At 38.0% G+C, this 17,833-nt stretch overlaps 1 protein-coding gene and 1 long non-coding RNA gene across 2 annotated transcripts in view; one reads left to right on the forward strand and one right to left on the reverse strand.

Moving 5' to 3' along the window:
- Positions 1 to 17,833, forward strand: part of LOC139142963 (uncharacterized) — a 424,363-nt gene that overhangs the window by 405,848 nt on the left and 682 nt on the right. The window contains exons 10-15 of the mRNA XM_070713161.1: positions 435 to 551; positions 1,251 to 1,367; positions 1,622 to 1,735; positions 15,312 to 15,533; positions 16,160 to 16,366; positions 16,655 to 16,744. Coding sequence (XP_070569262.1) covers positions 435 to 551; positions 1,251 to 1,367; positions 1,622 to 1,735; positions 15,312 to 15,329 — 366 coding nt within the window. The 3' untranslated portion in view covers positions 15,330 to 15,533; positions 16,160 to 16,366; positions 16,655 to 16,744. The remainder of the gene's footprint in view (positions 1 to 434; positions 552 to 1,250; positions 1,368 to 1,621; positions 1,736 to 15,311; positions 15,534 to 16,159; positions 16,367 to 16,654; positions 16,745 to 17,833) is intronic.
- Positions 6,773 to 11,701, reverse strand: LOC139130684 (uncharacterized). The gene is made up of 4 exons (XR_011551942.1): positions 11,070 to 11,701; positions 10,016 to 10,088; positions 9,072 to 9,576; positions 6,773 to 7,240 (listed from the first exon to the last, which is right to left on the reverse strand). It is a non-coding gene; the product is annotated as an uncharacterized lncRNA (long non-coding RNA).

Genomic DNA, 17,833 nt, shown 5'->3' on the forward strand with positions numbered 1-17,833 from the left:
GTCATTCACTTTTGCAAACCATGAAAATCTCTATATCTCCCAGGCTATGACCTACAGAATTTATGTTTATAAAGAGAAAGGGCGAGGATATAACCGAAACAGGGTTCAATTTTTTACAATATAGGTATCACTAGATTTTGTGCCTACCGTCGGAAATCTGCCGTTAAAATAGATAGTTATGCACAAAGTAGTGATGTGGTACATTTGTGTATATTACCCGAATTTTCGATGAAATGGGTGGGAGTGGCTACCCTGGGGATACACTGCATAACATTTGTTCTTTTTCAACTTTGAGAATAAAAATACCTTGCCAAGGGTCCTAGATATTGCAAAAAAAATGATTAAAACCATGACAAAAAACAATCTTTGAGAAATTTCTTTGTAGGTTTTCCCGCTTTTACAGAGATGATAGTTGTTTTTATCTTAATTTACAGTATTCATTTGTGCTGAAGATTCATACCAGTGCGACGATGGCAAGTGTATACGCGAGTCTCGGAAATGTGACGGCGACAAGGATTGTGTTAATGGTGATGACGAGGATGGTTGCCAAGGTGATGAGATGTACCTTGTACAAAATGATATTTGTATATCTCTCACCAGACAAGTCAATGATGTCCTCCAGCTTTACTACAAATCACCGATATGTTCTGATGTCGTTGTTTATAGCATTAGAGCGGAAAAATCATTTTAACACGAGATTTCTGTACATTTAATCGACACTGCTTGACTCATTGCAGTGTTAGCCTAAAGGGCCTTCTATAACCCACTTTTGCCAGATATACCGCAAGACTTGTCATTGCCACGCATTTTTGGTGTCATTCACTTTTGCAAACAATGAAAATCTCTATATCTCCCAGGCTATGACCTACAGAATTTATGTTAGTAAAGAGAAAGGGAGAGGATATAACCGAAACAGGGTTCAAATTTTTACAATATAGGTATCACTAGATTTTGTGCCTACCGTCGGAAATCTGTCGTTAAAATAGATAGTTATGCGCAAAGTAGTGACGTGGTAAATTTGTGTATATTACCCGAGTTTTCAATGAAATGGATGGGAGTGGCTACCCTGAGGATACACTGCATAACATTTTGTTCTTTTTCAACTTTGAGAATAAAAATACCTTGCGAAGGGTCCTAGATATTGCAAAATAAAATGATTAAAACCCATGTTAAAAACAATCTTTGAGAAATTTCTTTGTAGGTTTTCCCGCTTTTACAAAGGTAATATTTGCTTTTATCTTACTTTACAGTATTCATATGTGCTGAATATTACTACCGCTGCGACGACGGCAAGTGTATACGCGAGTCTTGGAAATGTGACGGCGAGACGGATTGTACTGATGGTGATGACGAGGATGGTTGCCAAGGTGATGAGATGTACATTGTACAAAATGATATGTGCATATCTCTCATCAGACAAGTCAATGATGTCCCCCACTTTTGTCAGATATACCGCAAGACTTGTCATTGCCACCCGTTTTTGGTGTCATTCACTTTTGCAAACCATGAAAATCTCTATATCTCCCAGGCTATGACCTATAGAATTTGTGTTTGTAAATAGAATATTGGTCTCGTTTTCATTATACAAACCCTTTCTGATTTTTCTCGTTTTTGTCCTTAGATATTTGTACTGCAAATCAATACTCATGCTACAGTGGAGCCTGCATTTCAGATGATGGGCGCTGTAATAGAACACAAGACTGTGAGCTTGGGGAGGATGAAATTGATTGCTCAGGTACAGTGAAGCACTGTTGTAAAATGTCAGGGGCTATCATTAAAACTACTTTTCGTTTCTGACAGCTTAAATGAGATGCCTAGAATATAGACACCAAAGCAGCATGATTTGCGAAATGAGTTGGATGCCCACAACTCGCTATGAATACTTCTAAAGTAGAACACGCGTACTAGACTCCAATGTGATAATCGGCCTGCTTGTTGTACACCCACCTTCCTTGAGTGATTTTGGTCATTTTTTTTTTATTGTAAATTTTGAATCCGTGTAATATGGTCTTTGAGTGGACGATAAGTTTGAAACAATAACATACTTGGAAAGGTGTTAGATTTAAAAAATAACTTTGTAGGCCAGTTTGCGTGCCGTGTTTTTCTTTTGTCTTAACGGTTTCCAGATTAGTCAAGGCTATCTCAAGAGCGTAAGTAGATTACGTGAATTTCCTCCGGGAGGAGAGCGCATGCGTCAGTCTTCTTCCAGCTTCCGACAGGAAGTATGTCGTGGCTACTGAAGGTAGCCGTCGATTGCAAAAGCATGGTCAACAAAAGCGAAATTCCAAGCATATGGCCGGAAATGAGAGAAAAAATAAAATTGTTAGAGTTACAGTCCAGCTTAAAACTCTAGTTTCCGATGCGTTGAAAAGGTATAAACTGGAACTGGTCGCAAGCGAGCACTGTAACGCAGAACGCTATGCTTACTCATTCAACACTAAACTGAGCTTCGAACAACTGGCGATACATCTTGCGCACAACTGAGAGGCTGCTCATTGTAGTTTACGTTATTTTACCTCGTTTTACTATAACACGTATTTAATAAAACTGTTCCCATACAAAACAAATAACGGACGAAAATCAAAGAAGTACGTCTTTGTCTTTACGTGTTTGCCAATTAAAGTCCGACATTCAAAATTCAAAATTTGATTGTGTAAGAATGATTGCAATTGATCCAGTGCATAACTTGTTTCTTGGGGTTGGCAAGAAAATGTTCAAACTCTACCTAGAAACATTCTTGACACCCAAAAAAACTACATATTCTCCAAGACAGAATACAGGGGATGACAGTTGCTTGAGATATTGGCAGAATACCACATAAAATAGTTTCCAATTATGGAAAGTTTTCTGCTGACGAATGGAAATATTGGGTAACTGTATTTTCTATGTATAGTTTGCACGACCTGATCCCACATAATCATTGTTGTGCTGGGAGCGCTTTGTTTTGCTGGCTAATTTCTGCATCAAGTGTGAGAAGCTCTATGGTAAAAGATGATAACTCCAAACATGCATCTAATGTGCCACATGAGGGAATGTTTATTTGACTATGGGCCTATAAGTGCCTTTTGGTGTTTTCCCTTTGAAAGATACAATGGATATTTTGGGTATATTCCAAGCAATAACCGATCTGGTTAGATACAGTTTGTGAGAAAACTTACTGTTCTAAGGTTTGTACAGAAGGTAGATATGAAGAGTGAGCTCAGAGAGCAATTTTCAACCCTGCTTGAAAGACCTGCGTCAAAAAAGGAGCTGTGTGAAATGAGTGATTTTTCTCTTTTGGCTGTTGCTGATGCAATGTTTATGGAAAATGTTTTCTGGGGATGACCCAAATCAATCTATGTACTGACTTGATATGTTGAGGGGGTTCTTTAAGTTGAAAACACCAAACCACTTGAAGCAGTATATAAATTCATGTATCCAAATAATATTGTGAGTGGATTGAGTAAACTTGTAAAGAAATATCCGTCTTTGCATATCTTTGGGGAGAAATTTGGATCTCGACTGGGCTGTCGAACATTGAGAAGTGCAAGAGTGATGGCCACTTGGGGTAGTAGTTCTGGTGACATTGATATATAACCAACAAACGTTCGGCGATGTTGGTTCATTGGCATTTTTGCCATTCTATAGAGTTAGATGGAAAACGAATGATACATTACTTTGGCCAGGTTAGATGGTATAAACCACATTCTGACAAATTTCCCGACACATTCTGACATTTATGAAAGTGCATAAAGATGCATACAGTTCTACCTTTATGCTGCAAAAAGCTGAATAAAGAATATCTTTATTCACATTTATGTCAGCTTTATGCTGTGCATAAATCTGGCATTTCATCGTTTGGAAGTCAATCTCGATTGAAAAGTATGCGATATTTCACAGCACAAATTCATGTCATTATAGCATTAAAATCATTGCCATTGAATTGTTATAAGGTAATTATAAACTTGTGCAGTAAATTCAAATAAACCAAGATTGAAAATAATAGAATAATTTCCATGAATTCGAAAAATTTTAACTACCATGAACGTGCTTTTTTCGAATCAGCAACTACTTTTCCTGTTGATAAACTCAATTACGCTCAGCCTGGAAAACAGCGTGGTGCTGGTCAATCGTCGTTATCATAGTAGTTCAACGGACAGTCGCCACCGAAGAACGACGAATGCTCGTTTCAACATATCAGAGAACGCGATATTCAACTGTTTGTGACTGAAGTTCTAGTATTTCATTACTTGTACAAAACTCGACCGTCGCGATTTTAGAATGACGCATTCAACGTGGTCACAGATTCACATCTGTTTAAGGTACATGTACACTCGCGAAGCCAGAACAAGTCGCTTTTAGAATTGTTCGAGTTTCGTGTCGGAATCGATTTATTTCAGTTTTCGCCAACTGCTTTTTTTTATCTTACTATTAGGCAATCGTTTTAGATACCAGATATTGACAGGTGTTATACTTAGTTTAGCCTAGCGATGGGTTCTAACCTGGCACAACACAAAGTTAGTGCTGCTTCTGAGGTCGGTAACCGCGTTCATGTAGCTGTCCCTTTTTAGCTCCACGCAATGTTCAAGGTGGACTTTGGTCGTTCTTCAACATGCACATGATGCAACACGGCGTCTGAATGAACTTCGTCTTTGTCGGTATGTACGAAATTCATTGTCACGTGTCTCCCTCTGGGCAGGAAGCTTAAAACGCGGTGACGATTGTGCAACCAAAAGACGGGGAAACACAATGTCATCGGACTTGGACTGAAAAATCACATAATTTTTACAAAGCATATACACAGCCAGCCATTTCTTCGCTTGATAATCAGATTTTAGCTGGTACACTACAGTGCACAGTTAATACGCTAATTTGTATTTAGCGAGAAAGATTATCCCAGATTTAGCTGGGAATGACAGTTGTGTAAATAAAGCCTAACGCTTTTGCTCGAACTGGCCGTTTCAGTGTTCAAATTCTTCCAATATTTGCGTAATGTACCATTTCATTCATACCACAAATTCAGACAATTGTGCAAAAGTCCTGTACTTCATTATGGGCTGGGAGTTTCCACCGAAAATGTGAACGAACCGGAATTTCAGCTGACTTTGTGCGACTCCAAGGGTCGCATACACATTCCTGCGAGTACTCCCTTTCGTTTTTGGAAATGTATCGCAACCTTTTTAGGAAATGTATCGATTGCAGTAAACGGCTCACCAATGGCCGTCACACTCTCGTACTTACATTATTTTTGATTGAAAAAACTCGAAAACACACATTTTTAGCAAAACAAACACACGCAAACAGGCTTTGAAATATTCTTACAATTTTAGTAATCTTCATTGTCGAGCCACCCAAACATATGTCGGGTTAAAGATTGATTTTAATGGTGAAAAATCAGGTTAAAGATAAGTGTCTGCGAATGTGGGTCTCCCCTTAATACACAACTCAAGCTGCAAATATGCAAATTAGCATTCAACCAACACGACGGACACAGCTGTATTCCATGACTCTGTCCTTCTATCATGTCACTACAATCAACACCTATATCAAGATTCATCTGACCTCGGCCATAGAGAAGTCTGACTTCGAAGAATTAATTATGCAAATTAGCCTGAATAATGATGCCGGCCAAACTCACCTCAAAAGAACGATTTTGAGTTTTTGTCTGTATACTATGATTGATTTTGATGAGATTAGCCGTTCTCGCCAACGGAGATTCAGTTCATATTAAGACACACAGAGAGACTAAAGACTGATACGGGTGCATCATTTGGCAAAATAAAAAAAATAACGGTGTGTTTCCGGCGACTCGACCTACCGTATTTAAAACCTTACTTTTTCCTCTCACATCGAATTTATTTAATTTTTTTGATGCATCACGCTTGAATAAATAAAAAAATGCAAAAAAATCCAAACCGAGATACCATATGTTTGATGCACATTCCTCTTTAACGTCTTGGCTAACTATAGGTACACTGCAAATTTTTCTGGTTTGCCGGCCAGCTAAATTCAAGCCAAAAATAAACCGGCTTGTTTGTCAGTAAACGGATTGTTTTGAGTTGTGAATTTTGGCTTATATTTGGCTTTCTGGCATGCCAAGTCTGGTTTCTGTGCATGCCAGTTTTGTTTTTGATACGGTATATATACACGCCAAGCAAAGATCACTTCAGCTTGCCAGTAAGCCAGTTAGTACTGAACAATGGTTTACAGGCAATCCACTCTTATATGAACTAGGCTTGCTAGCAAGCCATGTTTAAGATACTGTAGCTTGCCCATATACCAGATAATGCTGAACAGTGGCTTATTTGTTAACCAATACCACACTTCTCTGGCTCAACAGTAAGCTAATTCTGGTTTCATCTGGTTTAAAGATAAGCCAATATTACTGCAATGTGGCTTACCAACAAACCAATTTCTGACTAATTCTTGTTTACAAGCAAGCCACTATACCGATTCCTCTGGTTTACCAACAAGCATGCAGGATTGCAGACATGCCACTCTAGGGCTTTTGTATGGCTTGCTGACAAACCAGTTCAATATTAGCCATATTGCCGGGGGGGGGGGGGGAGGGATAATTATTTCTGACCATCCTTCAAATTTAAATTGGATGTCTTCAAATTTTGTAGACACAGAGGAGGATTATCATCCCATGGAATGGCCTATTGGGTCCTCTATGTGATGGAGCTACACAAAGCAGGACTGTAAAATATCTGAAACACAAACAACAGCTGAAATAGTCAGAAATCCTGCATGCAAGCTACATTAAAAAAACAACAACAATCAATCATCAAAATTAATTTCACATTAACATTTATTGCAATTTACAAGAAATGAAACAGCAATTGTTGCAACATAATTAAATCTAATACTTACAAGGGTATACTCACTGAAAATGATATTCTTATGAACGCCTTGATGTTATAAAGTTTACCTCATGCATCTGATGCAAAATTGCTAGCTGTTTCACCGGGAAATCCCCTGTGCATTACAGACCACTCGTAATTGTCAGCATATTTAGTTCACATCCCAGCTTTGTGAAGCCAGAAGTACTCTACAAATTGACAAGTTCCTTTCAGACATCTGATGTAATTAAAACTTCGAAACACTAGATAACTAAGCAAACCCAGCATAACATTGTCTCTTTCCATGCTGCAGAATAGTACACCTTCAAGAAACAACACAGACTGCTTTCTCCTTCATAGACGAGCATACGTAGAAAGGGCTGCTGCTTTGCATCTCTTCCTCAGAGTTTTCCAGTATCCTGGAATATAAAAGATGTAAACATTTAAAATTTGAGGCACAAGATTAGATCATGGTAAAACACTCAGTGCCAAGCTACTAGTACAATGAGGGCAAGGCCTATCTACTGGTATATTTAGGGAATTTGTACAATATTGGAATGTTCATTGGTAGCATTCTAAATTAGAGTCATGTTCTTAAACACATATTTGACTGCAGGTACACTATTATCAAGTCTTTCTTGTTGCACCAATAATCTGATATGATTACTCAGGGTAAAGTCTCTTAGCATGAAAAGGATAGCTCTTACAAGTTATTGTCAATGTCATAGGCCTTGCTGCATCACTGCACTGGCAAAAATGTGTAAAACTATGGTTTGACTTTCATGATAATGAATTTCAAATCCAGAATATCAAAATGAATATATTACAAGGCAAGATATATTAGAGTCACTGTGCAATGTGCTTTTGAGTCTTGCAAAGAAGTTGGAAAGACTTTGAGAAAGCATTTTATCACTCTGGCTATGCAACAGCCATCATAGTGAAAATACTCGTGACGTAAGGACCGTGTCACCACTTGTCTTCGACTCGTGGTAACACGGTCATTACGTCACTCGTATTTTCCTTCACTGAACGAAGAAAAATATTAGGGAATAATATCAAATTATCTTGAAACAAATTGACAAATGCAGATTGACATGGCCATGTCCTTGTAGAACATCCTAGCACAGCTTTGACGAGCACTCTGTGTACCACCATGTACCTGTCAACACTAGCAGGGGTAATTTTATACACATCCCTGATATAGGAATGTGTGCTGTAGGTATGTGACGTGCCTAGCACTATATGCTGTACCAGAAGAGCTGTTCACACCCTGTACCAGGACCTGTGTTCAGCATTTGAGGAACAGTAATGAAACACATCCACATACCAGCTAGCCCTGTTGAAATTTTCAGCCCCTTTTTACCCTAGTCATATAAAAGCTTGCCTCCCTGTACCAGCCTTATTGTAAACACACAGTGCAATTCTGCCTATGCAGACATTCATGTACCAGTTATGTTGGAATTTCCCTATTACAGAACTGTACACATTCCTTCTACAAGGTTGATTTCGAAGCAAATTTTCAAGCTCATTTTTCAAACCCATGTTACATATACTATTTGCAAAACTATTGTACAGGACTGTTGACACACTAGGTACATGGATGTGAAATACAGCTGTGCTACTTATTTTTCTGACTATACTATACTGGGGATATTATTTTAATAGCTTTTAATAGCTGGTAGTCTCTGTAGCTTCTCAGAGCTGGTACAGGTATGTGCACATCCCTGAACCAGCCCTCAGAATGTAACAGGGCTGTGAGAGATTTCCAGTGTAGGGTTACACGGACTTTGTTGTACTGAATCAGACAGAAATTATAAATCCAGCATGATGAAAACTCCATCAGCTGTAGCCATTGGCAATTTCCAAGTAGTTTTGTTGTGTGTATATACTGCAGTTTCTTTTTCTACTTCTTAAGGCATGATGAATGTCTAACTTACATTTTCAATCCAGTTCATATGTGTAAAGCATGGTTATTGTTAAAAATCTAATATCAGTCTGGAATAGAATTCATTTGTCAACAATAACAATGGTTGTTAAGCATGTACACAGTACATTGTCAAGTAGAACACTGGTATTCAAGAGACTGTTATATAGCTGTCAAAACTGTGCAGTTTGTACACACAACAATGAACATTGAAAATTGCTAAATCTTACAGCTAATGTCAGAGCAAACTAGTCAAGGCACATTATGTGCCTTGACTAGTTTGTACTGTATCACAGTAACAAATTTTTTCAACAAGCAATACTTACGTCACAATTGTTACCATTTTTCCAACTGCAGTTTTTCCACCAAAGACACTCTTGAGAACCAAAATGTTTGATGCCTGTTTAAAAATAAGGGAAATGGCAAATTATGTTTTGATACAACAGACTAAGATTCAATATCATAAACTAGGTGCAGCAAGTGGCTCCCCTCTTATGATTGATTATAACAATAAAAAGTTTAAACATGTCTGTCTGTTGTGTGACCACGACAAAGATAATATGTCACAGATATGTACATTGTAATAACAGCTGAAATTTAAAAAAAACCAAAGTGTTAGTGTAATATGTGGAAATATGAGGAACATGCATGCCTGATTTAATTATTATCACATGCACATAACGATACTTGATCACCTTTTATATACCGTTCTTTGAATTCCATATCTGAGGGTAGTCTTCATTCTGCTTACACATTGTACTCAGAGAATCCATTGTTATTTTTTGGAGCTGAAGGCATTTTCTGTATCAAGTATATTATGTCCTGGACAATCTGTTGAAAAAGAAACAATAATTATCTATTACCCGTAAGTGGAAGTCAAAAGTCACATTTGTACAGGAAGTTATTTGCTGAAAATGAATAACTTTAATATTTACTTGTCGTGAGTGACAAGATGGCTCACAAAATTTGTGTAAGCAATGTTGAAGGACCCAAGTTCAAATCATGCTGTGGAAACATAAATTTGCCTTGAATAACAGAATCAACCATTACATCATTTTGGCCAAAGGATTTGTGAGGTATGTGTCTGTATTAAATCATCTAAGTTGCCAGTTTGAGGTTACTATCAACATAAACAAGAATATCCATGAAACAGTCTATATTTGTTATTGAAAGAATGGCATGAGGATATCTGCAAATAAGCTGTGGCAAGTCAGTTTGCCTGAAAATCACACAGAAAGGTAGCGTGAAACACATGTGCAGTTTTACTCACATTTTCTGGTAAAATGGGCATCTCTTTACTGTGGCGATTGCTCTTGTTGCAGCTATTTGTTGGTGTCTCCGTCCTATACACAATAATGACAAAGGGTTATTAAATGCAATTTTCCTGTGAACTGATGGATGACAAATTTTAAATGATTGCCATCTTTCCGTTCAGGATGGACAATGGCAAGGGGTTATTAAATGTACAGCGGACTACGGACGATGTTCACCATGATCCACCTCTCAGAATAACCCTGCGTACAGTTATAGTTACACGGCCTCCGCCACAGCCCTGCAAAGGTCTATAGAGATAACTGGGGTCTCTGCGGTCCGGATGAGGACCGCAACGAAAACGCGGTCTGTTTGGCCAAAATTCAGCTCTTTCGGGGCAAAATCCTTTTCCAGCCTACCTTTACCTTCTTACCGACCCAAGGAAAGATGCGATTAACTTCTAACATCCAAAACCGCTCGTTTTCTGAAACATAACGTACTCGACAAGTTGTTTACCCACGGGGATCGCCATTTTGAATCTCGCTGCAACAACCCCAGTTATCTCCATAGACCGTTGCAGGGCTATAAGCTAGTGGTGGAGGCCGTATAACGCCGGGAACACACAGACCTGTACTCCGGGCAACTCTTAGAAAAGCTCCTCGTCGCTGACCAGCTGACACAGTAGAAACGCATTTGATTATTCACCGTGCAAGGACGATTTCGGGGAAACACATTCATTCGCGGTGGTGAAAAGCCATACAAACACGATAACATACAAAATGGACAAACACACATCAGTTCAGCCTGATGAAATGAAATTGAAGGCTAATTTGTTACATCCTTGGCAATGTCATTAATGAGCAGTGCTATCAATTTTCGCTGGTGCACCCGTCCATGGTCATGATGGTGTAGCGGTATGTCAAAGAAATGTTCAGTTTTTCCAACAATACTCAAACGCATGTATGTTACTTAAAAATGGTTCAAGCTAACCGATATGCTTTGAGGAAAAAACAAGCCTGGTTTAAATCAATGACTTTGTAAATCTTCCACGGAATATGCAAAAACAAGCTTACGTTGATTTGTGGCTGCTGTGCATTCCAAGACGTCGGTTGCAACTTGCATCATGACCCGTGTATATGTGGTGGCGAATAGCTATCGTTGAGGTACATAACCAGTTCTTGCTTGCGAAGTAATTCTTCATCGCTGACGGAAGCCATTACTGTCGACTTGTGCCGGAGTACGGAATCGTAAGCGCTGATACGATCGTCAATAACGCCTCGGCATGCTCGGCTACGGTGCGAAGGCCAGTGGAATTCAGAATTTTCGCGCCCAGCACAGCAGTATTAATACGCAACTGCCTAAAGTGAAGGGATGGGGATTCCACTAGCCAGCGGTCCCTTTAAGATTACGATTAACCAACAAGTACTATAATTCTTACATATGTCACGGAGATATAATATCTATAACGAAGTTTAAACATTGGCTTGGTGAATCATTGTGTAAAATTGAACTATTTTAAAGTGTAATGTTACAAAGGGTGAAACGACGGTCAAAGGTTAAGGACTTCCTCCTTGTACGCTGTTTTGGTAATTTGAACGGCCGTCTGAATATCAGTTGCGTTTGCTATGGCTTGTGTATATTTTTGGCGCATTCAGGGGCATAGAACATCCATTTCAAACATGTCCTTATTAATAAAATGCGTCGGACTTATCCCGGATCAAGGCTGTGGCCTGGCAAAAATTAAGGATACGCCTACAATCCGGGCCTACAGAGAATAGCATTGATCGCGATTTCAGGTTTGTTACTACAGCACGCGCGCATTCGGCCAAAGTTTGTTGTTGGATGCGTGACTCACGGTTGTGGTAGCTTAAGTCTGAGCCATTAATTATAGTGGGTTTTACTTTCGTCGTTGTCTTGGGAAATGTTGACAATCCGACGTATAGGCCCTACATTTATTTTTGCATGTTAGGCCTAATGAAAGAAAAATGACGTCATTTGAGATCAACGTTTTTTATTGTCAATTAATTCCTTCAATTTGTTTTGATATTTATGTGCCCACAGACTTCAAGCAAGTCCATGTCTTTTGTTCATTTGAAAACTTCACAAAATTGTATCGCCCAAAATTAAAGCTTATCAATCTGTTGCACGGAATGCGCATGGTCCTACCTATCGTGCGAAAGGGCTGTCAAGTTGTGATGTGATGTCAAAAATTCTGGTTTAGAAATTAACCAGTGACTGATGATGACAATGGCTTGAAAACAGACCGATTAATTTCTTAAAGTTGAATGGTTTAAACTCAAACCATGCCCACAAAGTTGCCACTTGTGGTTGGCTTAAAGATGAGCCAATGAATTTGTCTGTATATAAACAAACCAACGATGCTAGTGGCTCAAATTTAAACCGATGAATTATATTGTCGCTGGCTTAAAAAAAGCCATTCGGCTTAAATTTATACCATGACGGGCTTGATAATAAGCCACCAATGCATTGGTATGAATACACGCCATCCATACTCTGTGTGGAGGTGTGACTTCAAACCATAAAAACCTTAGTGGATTTCGGGCAAACCGATATTTTTCAAACATATAGACACTGGTTCACCCGCAAGCTACCTACAAGACAAGTGGTTATATTTCAAGCCAGAAGAATTTGCAGTGTAAGCGGACGAGTAGGAGGCGGTTTACGGAATTTAATGGTACAGTTTGCCAGTAAAACTCCGAGGCCCGTAGGGCCGAGGAGTTTTATGGCAAACTGTACCGTTAAATTCCGTAAACCGCCGACTACGAGTTCGCTTACCGTGTTATACACGAATTTGCCGAGTTTTAGAGCCTTGTTTGCACGCCGAATGTTTTTATTTGTAATTTTTGTGCAGTGCAAGTTGAAACTTTGGCAGGAAAACATTGACGCGTTTTGACACCTTGTTGAACGAAAGTATAAAAAATAACCCATGATTGGATAAAACAAAGTTGACATGTGTTGCTATTGTAGTGCGATGACGTGGTTGAGCACCTGTTTGATTGAATTGTATGAATTATGTTTGATTGATTGGTTGGTTGAATGAAGTGAAAAGGTGTTTGCAGATCGACGTTAGCGTCACGCTTTGCTCATTTGAGTCGAAAAGTTTGAGCAGCATACACGCAATTGTCGAGTCGCTCTACGTATTTCGATATGGCGGATGAAGTACAAATGAAAGCTGTATCCGGTGCACTTCAGCTACCAAAGCTAAAGATGGAAAAGAAAAGTCCCTCTGTTACGCCAGTGCTAACGGCCACAATCGGAAGACCAAGCTACACAGCCACGTCAGAGAAAGGCACAACAGAAACTGCAAGTACAAAAAAAATATGTCTAGATCCACAATGACTGTGGTACTGCGTGTGTGTTTGCCTGTAGCTAGATTTAACTTTACCAAAGGCGACTGAAATCTCCACATTCAGCGTTTTACAACTGACTTTGAAATCTTAAATTTCAGATTCGAATGATCGTGATAATAATAACCTTAACACATAAGTGATATTTGCAATCAATGCCGTTATTTCACGGTGACCTGTAATTGATTTTGAGATGTACAGTCGTGCAAAATTAATTCAGTCCGGTGATTCTTTTACAGTGTCTTTACTCTGTACTTGATGGTGAAATAAATTTCTTCTGGTTAATGCCTCGAATTTGTTTTGTTTTTTACTCGTCGCCACGTGACTTTTTTGTTGAAAAAGTGTCCATTTTACAAGTTCTTTTGTTTAAAAGTGTCCGATTTACTAGTAAACCGGACAGTTTTTAACAAAAGAACTGTCCGATTTACTAGTAAATCGGACACTTTTAAACAAAAGAACTTGTAAATCGGACACTTTTTAAACAAAAGAAAGCCAGGTGGTAATAATAAAATATTCGGTTATGGAAATTAGAAAGCATGGTTAGAACAATGGGCACGAGGCGGAGATTGGTATTACATATGTTAGCACGGGAGCTAAAAACACCCCTGCCACTCTCTGTGAGGCTTTTTCGGATTTTTGCGTCACTTTTGTCTTCGAACGGATATACCACAGTACTGTAAATTTCCCATAATTCATTACGATTTCAATACTTGGAGATTCCTCAGTGGTCTACCATGTCTCCCATGTTTTGACACATTCATAGAATACTTGTAAAAATTCTGAAAAACGTACTTATAAGGACACCATTCTTCCCAGGTCTCGTTTTAAATGATTTGAAAAAATTCTGCATGATTGACAGAGGGGATAGCATTTTTGTAAAAATTTCCACTGATTGTTTCTTCAGCCGTACGGAATAATGTGATTGAAAGTAGGGAGACTAGTTGCACCTGTTTTATGAAACAAAAGGATATTCATTTTTTCCGATGGAATGACAAAAAAATTGGATTCTAGTTTTCCCAGAGAATGATCCCTTCAGTTCGTCATTACTTGCTTTATTTTAGTATTTTTATTTTGAGTATCTATGGAATGTGACTTTTATGGTTGTTTAATGATTATTTGGAAACTTTCACTGAAATATCTAAACGTACTTCTACTAGGTAATATTTAAGTTATAGTTGTTTATTCCACTTGCACTGTAGGCCTCCAGCCCTATGTGCTGGAAAATAATACATAATAGCAAAAATAACGATCAGTGACCTTGAATAGATCAATTACAAACAACCTAAATTGGAAATCAAAATACAAAAAGCATAGATTAATCAACTAGCTCTCTCCTTTTCTTGAAAGCAAGAAATAAATAACAACTTAATTTTCGAAGTATATTTGTATTTTGTGTTGACATTAACTGAATGAATTTATCCACACTGGGATTGATGTGATAAAGCTCTGGTAAGTATTTTTCCCTAAGAGCCTGGTAAAGTTTACATTGTAACAGAAAATGGTATTCGTTTTCAATGATACCTTCATTACAAGGACACAGTCTATTTTGGCGTTCAATATTTTTACGCCGACCCTCTTCAATATTAAGTACATGATTTGATAAACGAAATTCGGTAATATTAACAATTATTGTGATGCTGCACATTATTGCTTTTATACAGAACTGAAAAAAGTTCTTAGAAAAGTAACCTTCAATGATACAAATCAAACAGGATTGTGGTTAATTTATTGTGCTGTGATGCGGTCGTCTCATGATACAGAACAATGGTCACTTAATTTGAAAATTCGATAAATCTCTCATGTTTGCAGAAACAGATTTTTAATAAAGTGAGAATTATTCAACAGGGTCAGCAGATTATAACGAGAGCTCGCGGAAATCAGTTTGCATCATGGCATAATGCAAATACTTCATTGAGTCGCAAACACTTGTGTTGTTTTATAATGCAGGTGAAAACAACAATTTAGCAACTGGGAAATCGGCGATTCAGAGCAGCGACCACGATGCCATGGGTGTAGCATCTCGCGCCGTCGACGGTCACAAGTTTAGTGACTACTTCAGGGGAAGCTGCACTCATACAAGATATGATTTTAAACCTTGGTGGAAAGTTGATCTGCTGATGACGTTCCGAATTATTAGAGTACACATAGTAAATCGAGACGATTGCTGTTGTGATTTGCATAAACTTTAATGTCCATCACATGTGTATTTTAGATTTACATGTATCATGATGGTGAGAGGAGTCTATGCAAAGGTTCTGTCATGAGCCAGTGCGTGATAAAAGCAATATTTCAGTTGAAACATTCCCTTTCTATGTATTTAGCAAAGAACCTTCATTCTTTCCAATTGTGCTTGGTTGTGTGTATGTGTGTGTATGTACATATAATTGTTTTTCCCTACTACCATAAGCACTGTACTATAAAGCATCTTTAGTGTTGCAACGTTATGGCAAGCAATGCTTTCTACACGAGTTTGTCATCGAAAAATTCTACAAGTGAGGACAAGAACAGCAAATACTTGTACATGTAAAGGTCACTGAAGTTAAACTTACAGAGCAAGTACAATTATTTTCCAAACGATCTTAAGTGGCAGCCCATGAAGTTAAACCACTTTGTACGTTTGTTTCAATGAGACACAGCGAAAGTTTTGTAATCAATCGACATTTGAAAAACACTTTCCAAACGATTTTTCGATCGAACGCGCCGAAACAATTTTTATCGCAGATGATGATTTGCCGTACGCAACAGTACGCGGGCAGTTGTCTGATCGTCGCCATTGGAACAAAATTATGTTGCAGACGATCGCTTAATTGGCGCCGTTGTGAGGGCGGGATTCTATGAAGACCATCTACAGAATCCGATTTGCGGAGAACCGATTGGCCTCGACAACAGAGGCGAGATTGTTATCAATTGTCCTGGGAGAATGCTTGGAAGATACGTTAGTGTTGATATACCTGATCGACATGAACCACTGTCGATTTGCGAAGCCGAAGTTTACGGACAAGGTAACGACGTTGTTGTTTTAAATTAGTGTGTAACTATTCGACGATGCATAAGCATCCAGAATTATAACTGTTTAAGGCTCTTTTCGCATTTTCACTGACATCAGTATGTAACAAAGAAAGGAGCCCCTATGGCTTGCTTCATCGTCAACAAAACACGCATGTGCTGTTAAATCTTGCAGACTATTCTGTATTCTGCTATTTTAATTTGCAAAGTAATCTGTTGCCTTTGACATTAATGGCAATGGCGTATTGTCATCTTTACCTTAGTCAAAATGCTATCTTTTCCAGATATAAGGAATTGCTCGGACGGAGATGCTGCAGAATTTGAAACGTTGTCTTGTTGTCCGGGTTATGAACTTCAACAAAGCAAATGTGTCGGTATGTTACCTTGTTCATGTACGTTAGATTGACTTTGGTCTCAGTTCATCACAAATCAAATCACTCACATCTAGGCACAGAGAGCTTCTTCCAATGTCTATGATGCAACCAAAGTCTATTAGCTTCGACTGTTTGAATTCTGATATATTAGGGTAGAGTGCGCCTCGGGGTATTCCCACTCTCAAACTTTTACAATTCTATTCTGATCCATCTCTTGTAATGGTTCAAATGTCTCGGTGTAAGAAAATTTTTTACTGTCTTAGTTTTTTCGAAAATCGACGATTTTGTTTTATTTTATTTTATTTTATTTTATTTTATTTTATTTTATTTGTTTTATTTTATTTATTTTATTTTATTTTATTTTATTTTATTTTATTTTATTTTATTTTATTGTTTTCAATGGTTGTAGGGTACATATCTATTACAAAAACTAAAAGGCAAATATATAAACAAATGCTAGTCAAGAAGTCTCAGAGACCATATGCCTGTAAGATTTTTCCTGCTACATGTAATAAATTCAACGTATTGTGGTTCTAGAAATAACAGCTTTTCTCATAAACTCAGGGATGGCGGCCATTTTGAACTTGAGATATGGGTAAATCTCGGGTAAGTTGTTTCTCTTGTACCAACATTTTAACGGTGACCCCGATTCTTATTCTTGATTTTGAAAGGAAATTATTATGGCTAAAATATTCCAATTGAAGAAAGTTTGACCGCAAGTTAAAGTCTTTAACTTTCTAGGCGTGTACTACATTAAGTGAGTGCTCTTACCTAGTGCTTCAGGTAGTTGGCACCACGTAAAGGAAAGACAAACTTTTGCCAAAATTTTCCTCAAACTTTCAACCATTTTTTTCCAGTTTACAAATAAAAATGAGGGGTCGCCATGCAAATTTTGGTACAAGAGAATCAAATTAACTAATATTTACCGATATTTGAACTTCAAAATGGCCGCCATCCCAGGCTTATCTCTTTGAGCTAAAATAAAATTTTCTTTCTTCGAAAAAAAACAAAGACTGTGGAAAATTTACTTATTCTTTACTTACTCAATCATTAGACTAAATAAAAAAATATGTGTTTTTCGGTAACCAG

This window comes from Ptychodera flava, chromosome 1, assembly GCF_041260155.1.
Source record: "Ptychodera flava strain L36383 chromosome 1, AS_Pfla_20210202, whole genome shotgun sequence".
NCBI lineage: Eukaryota > Metazoa > Hemichordata > Enteropneusta > Ptychoderidae > Ptychodera > Ptychodera flava.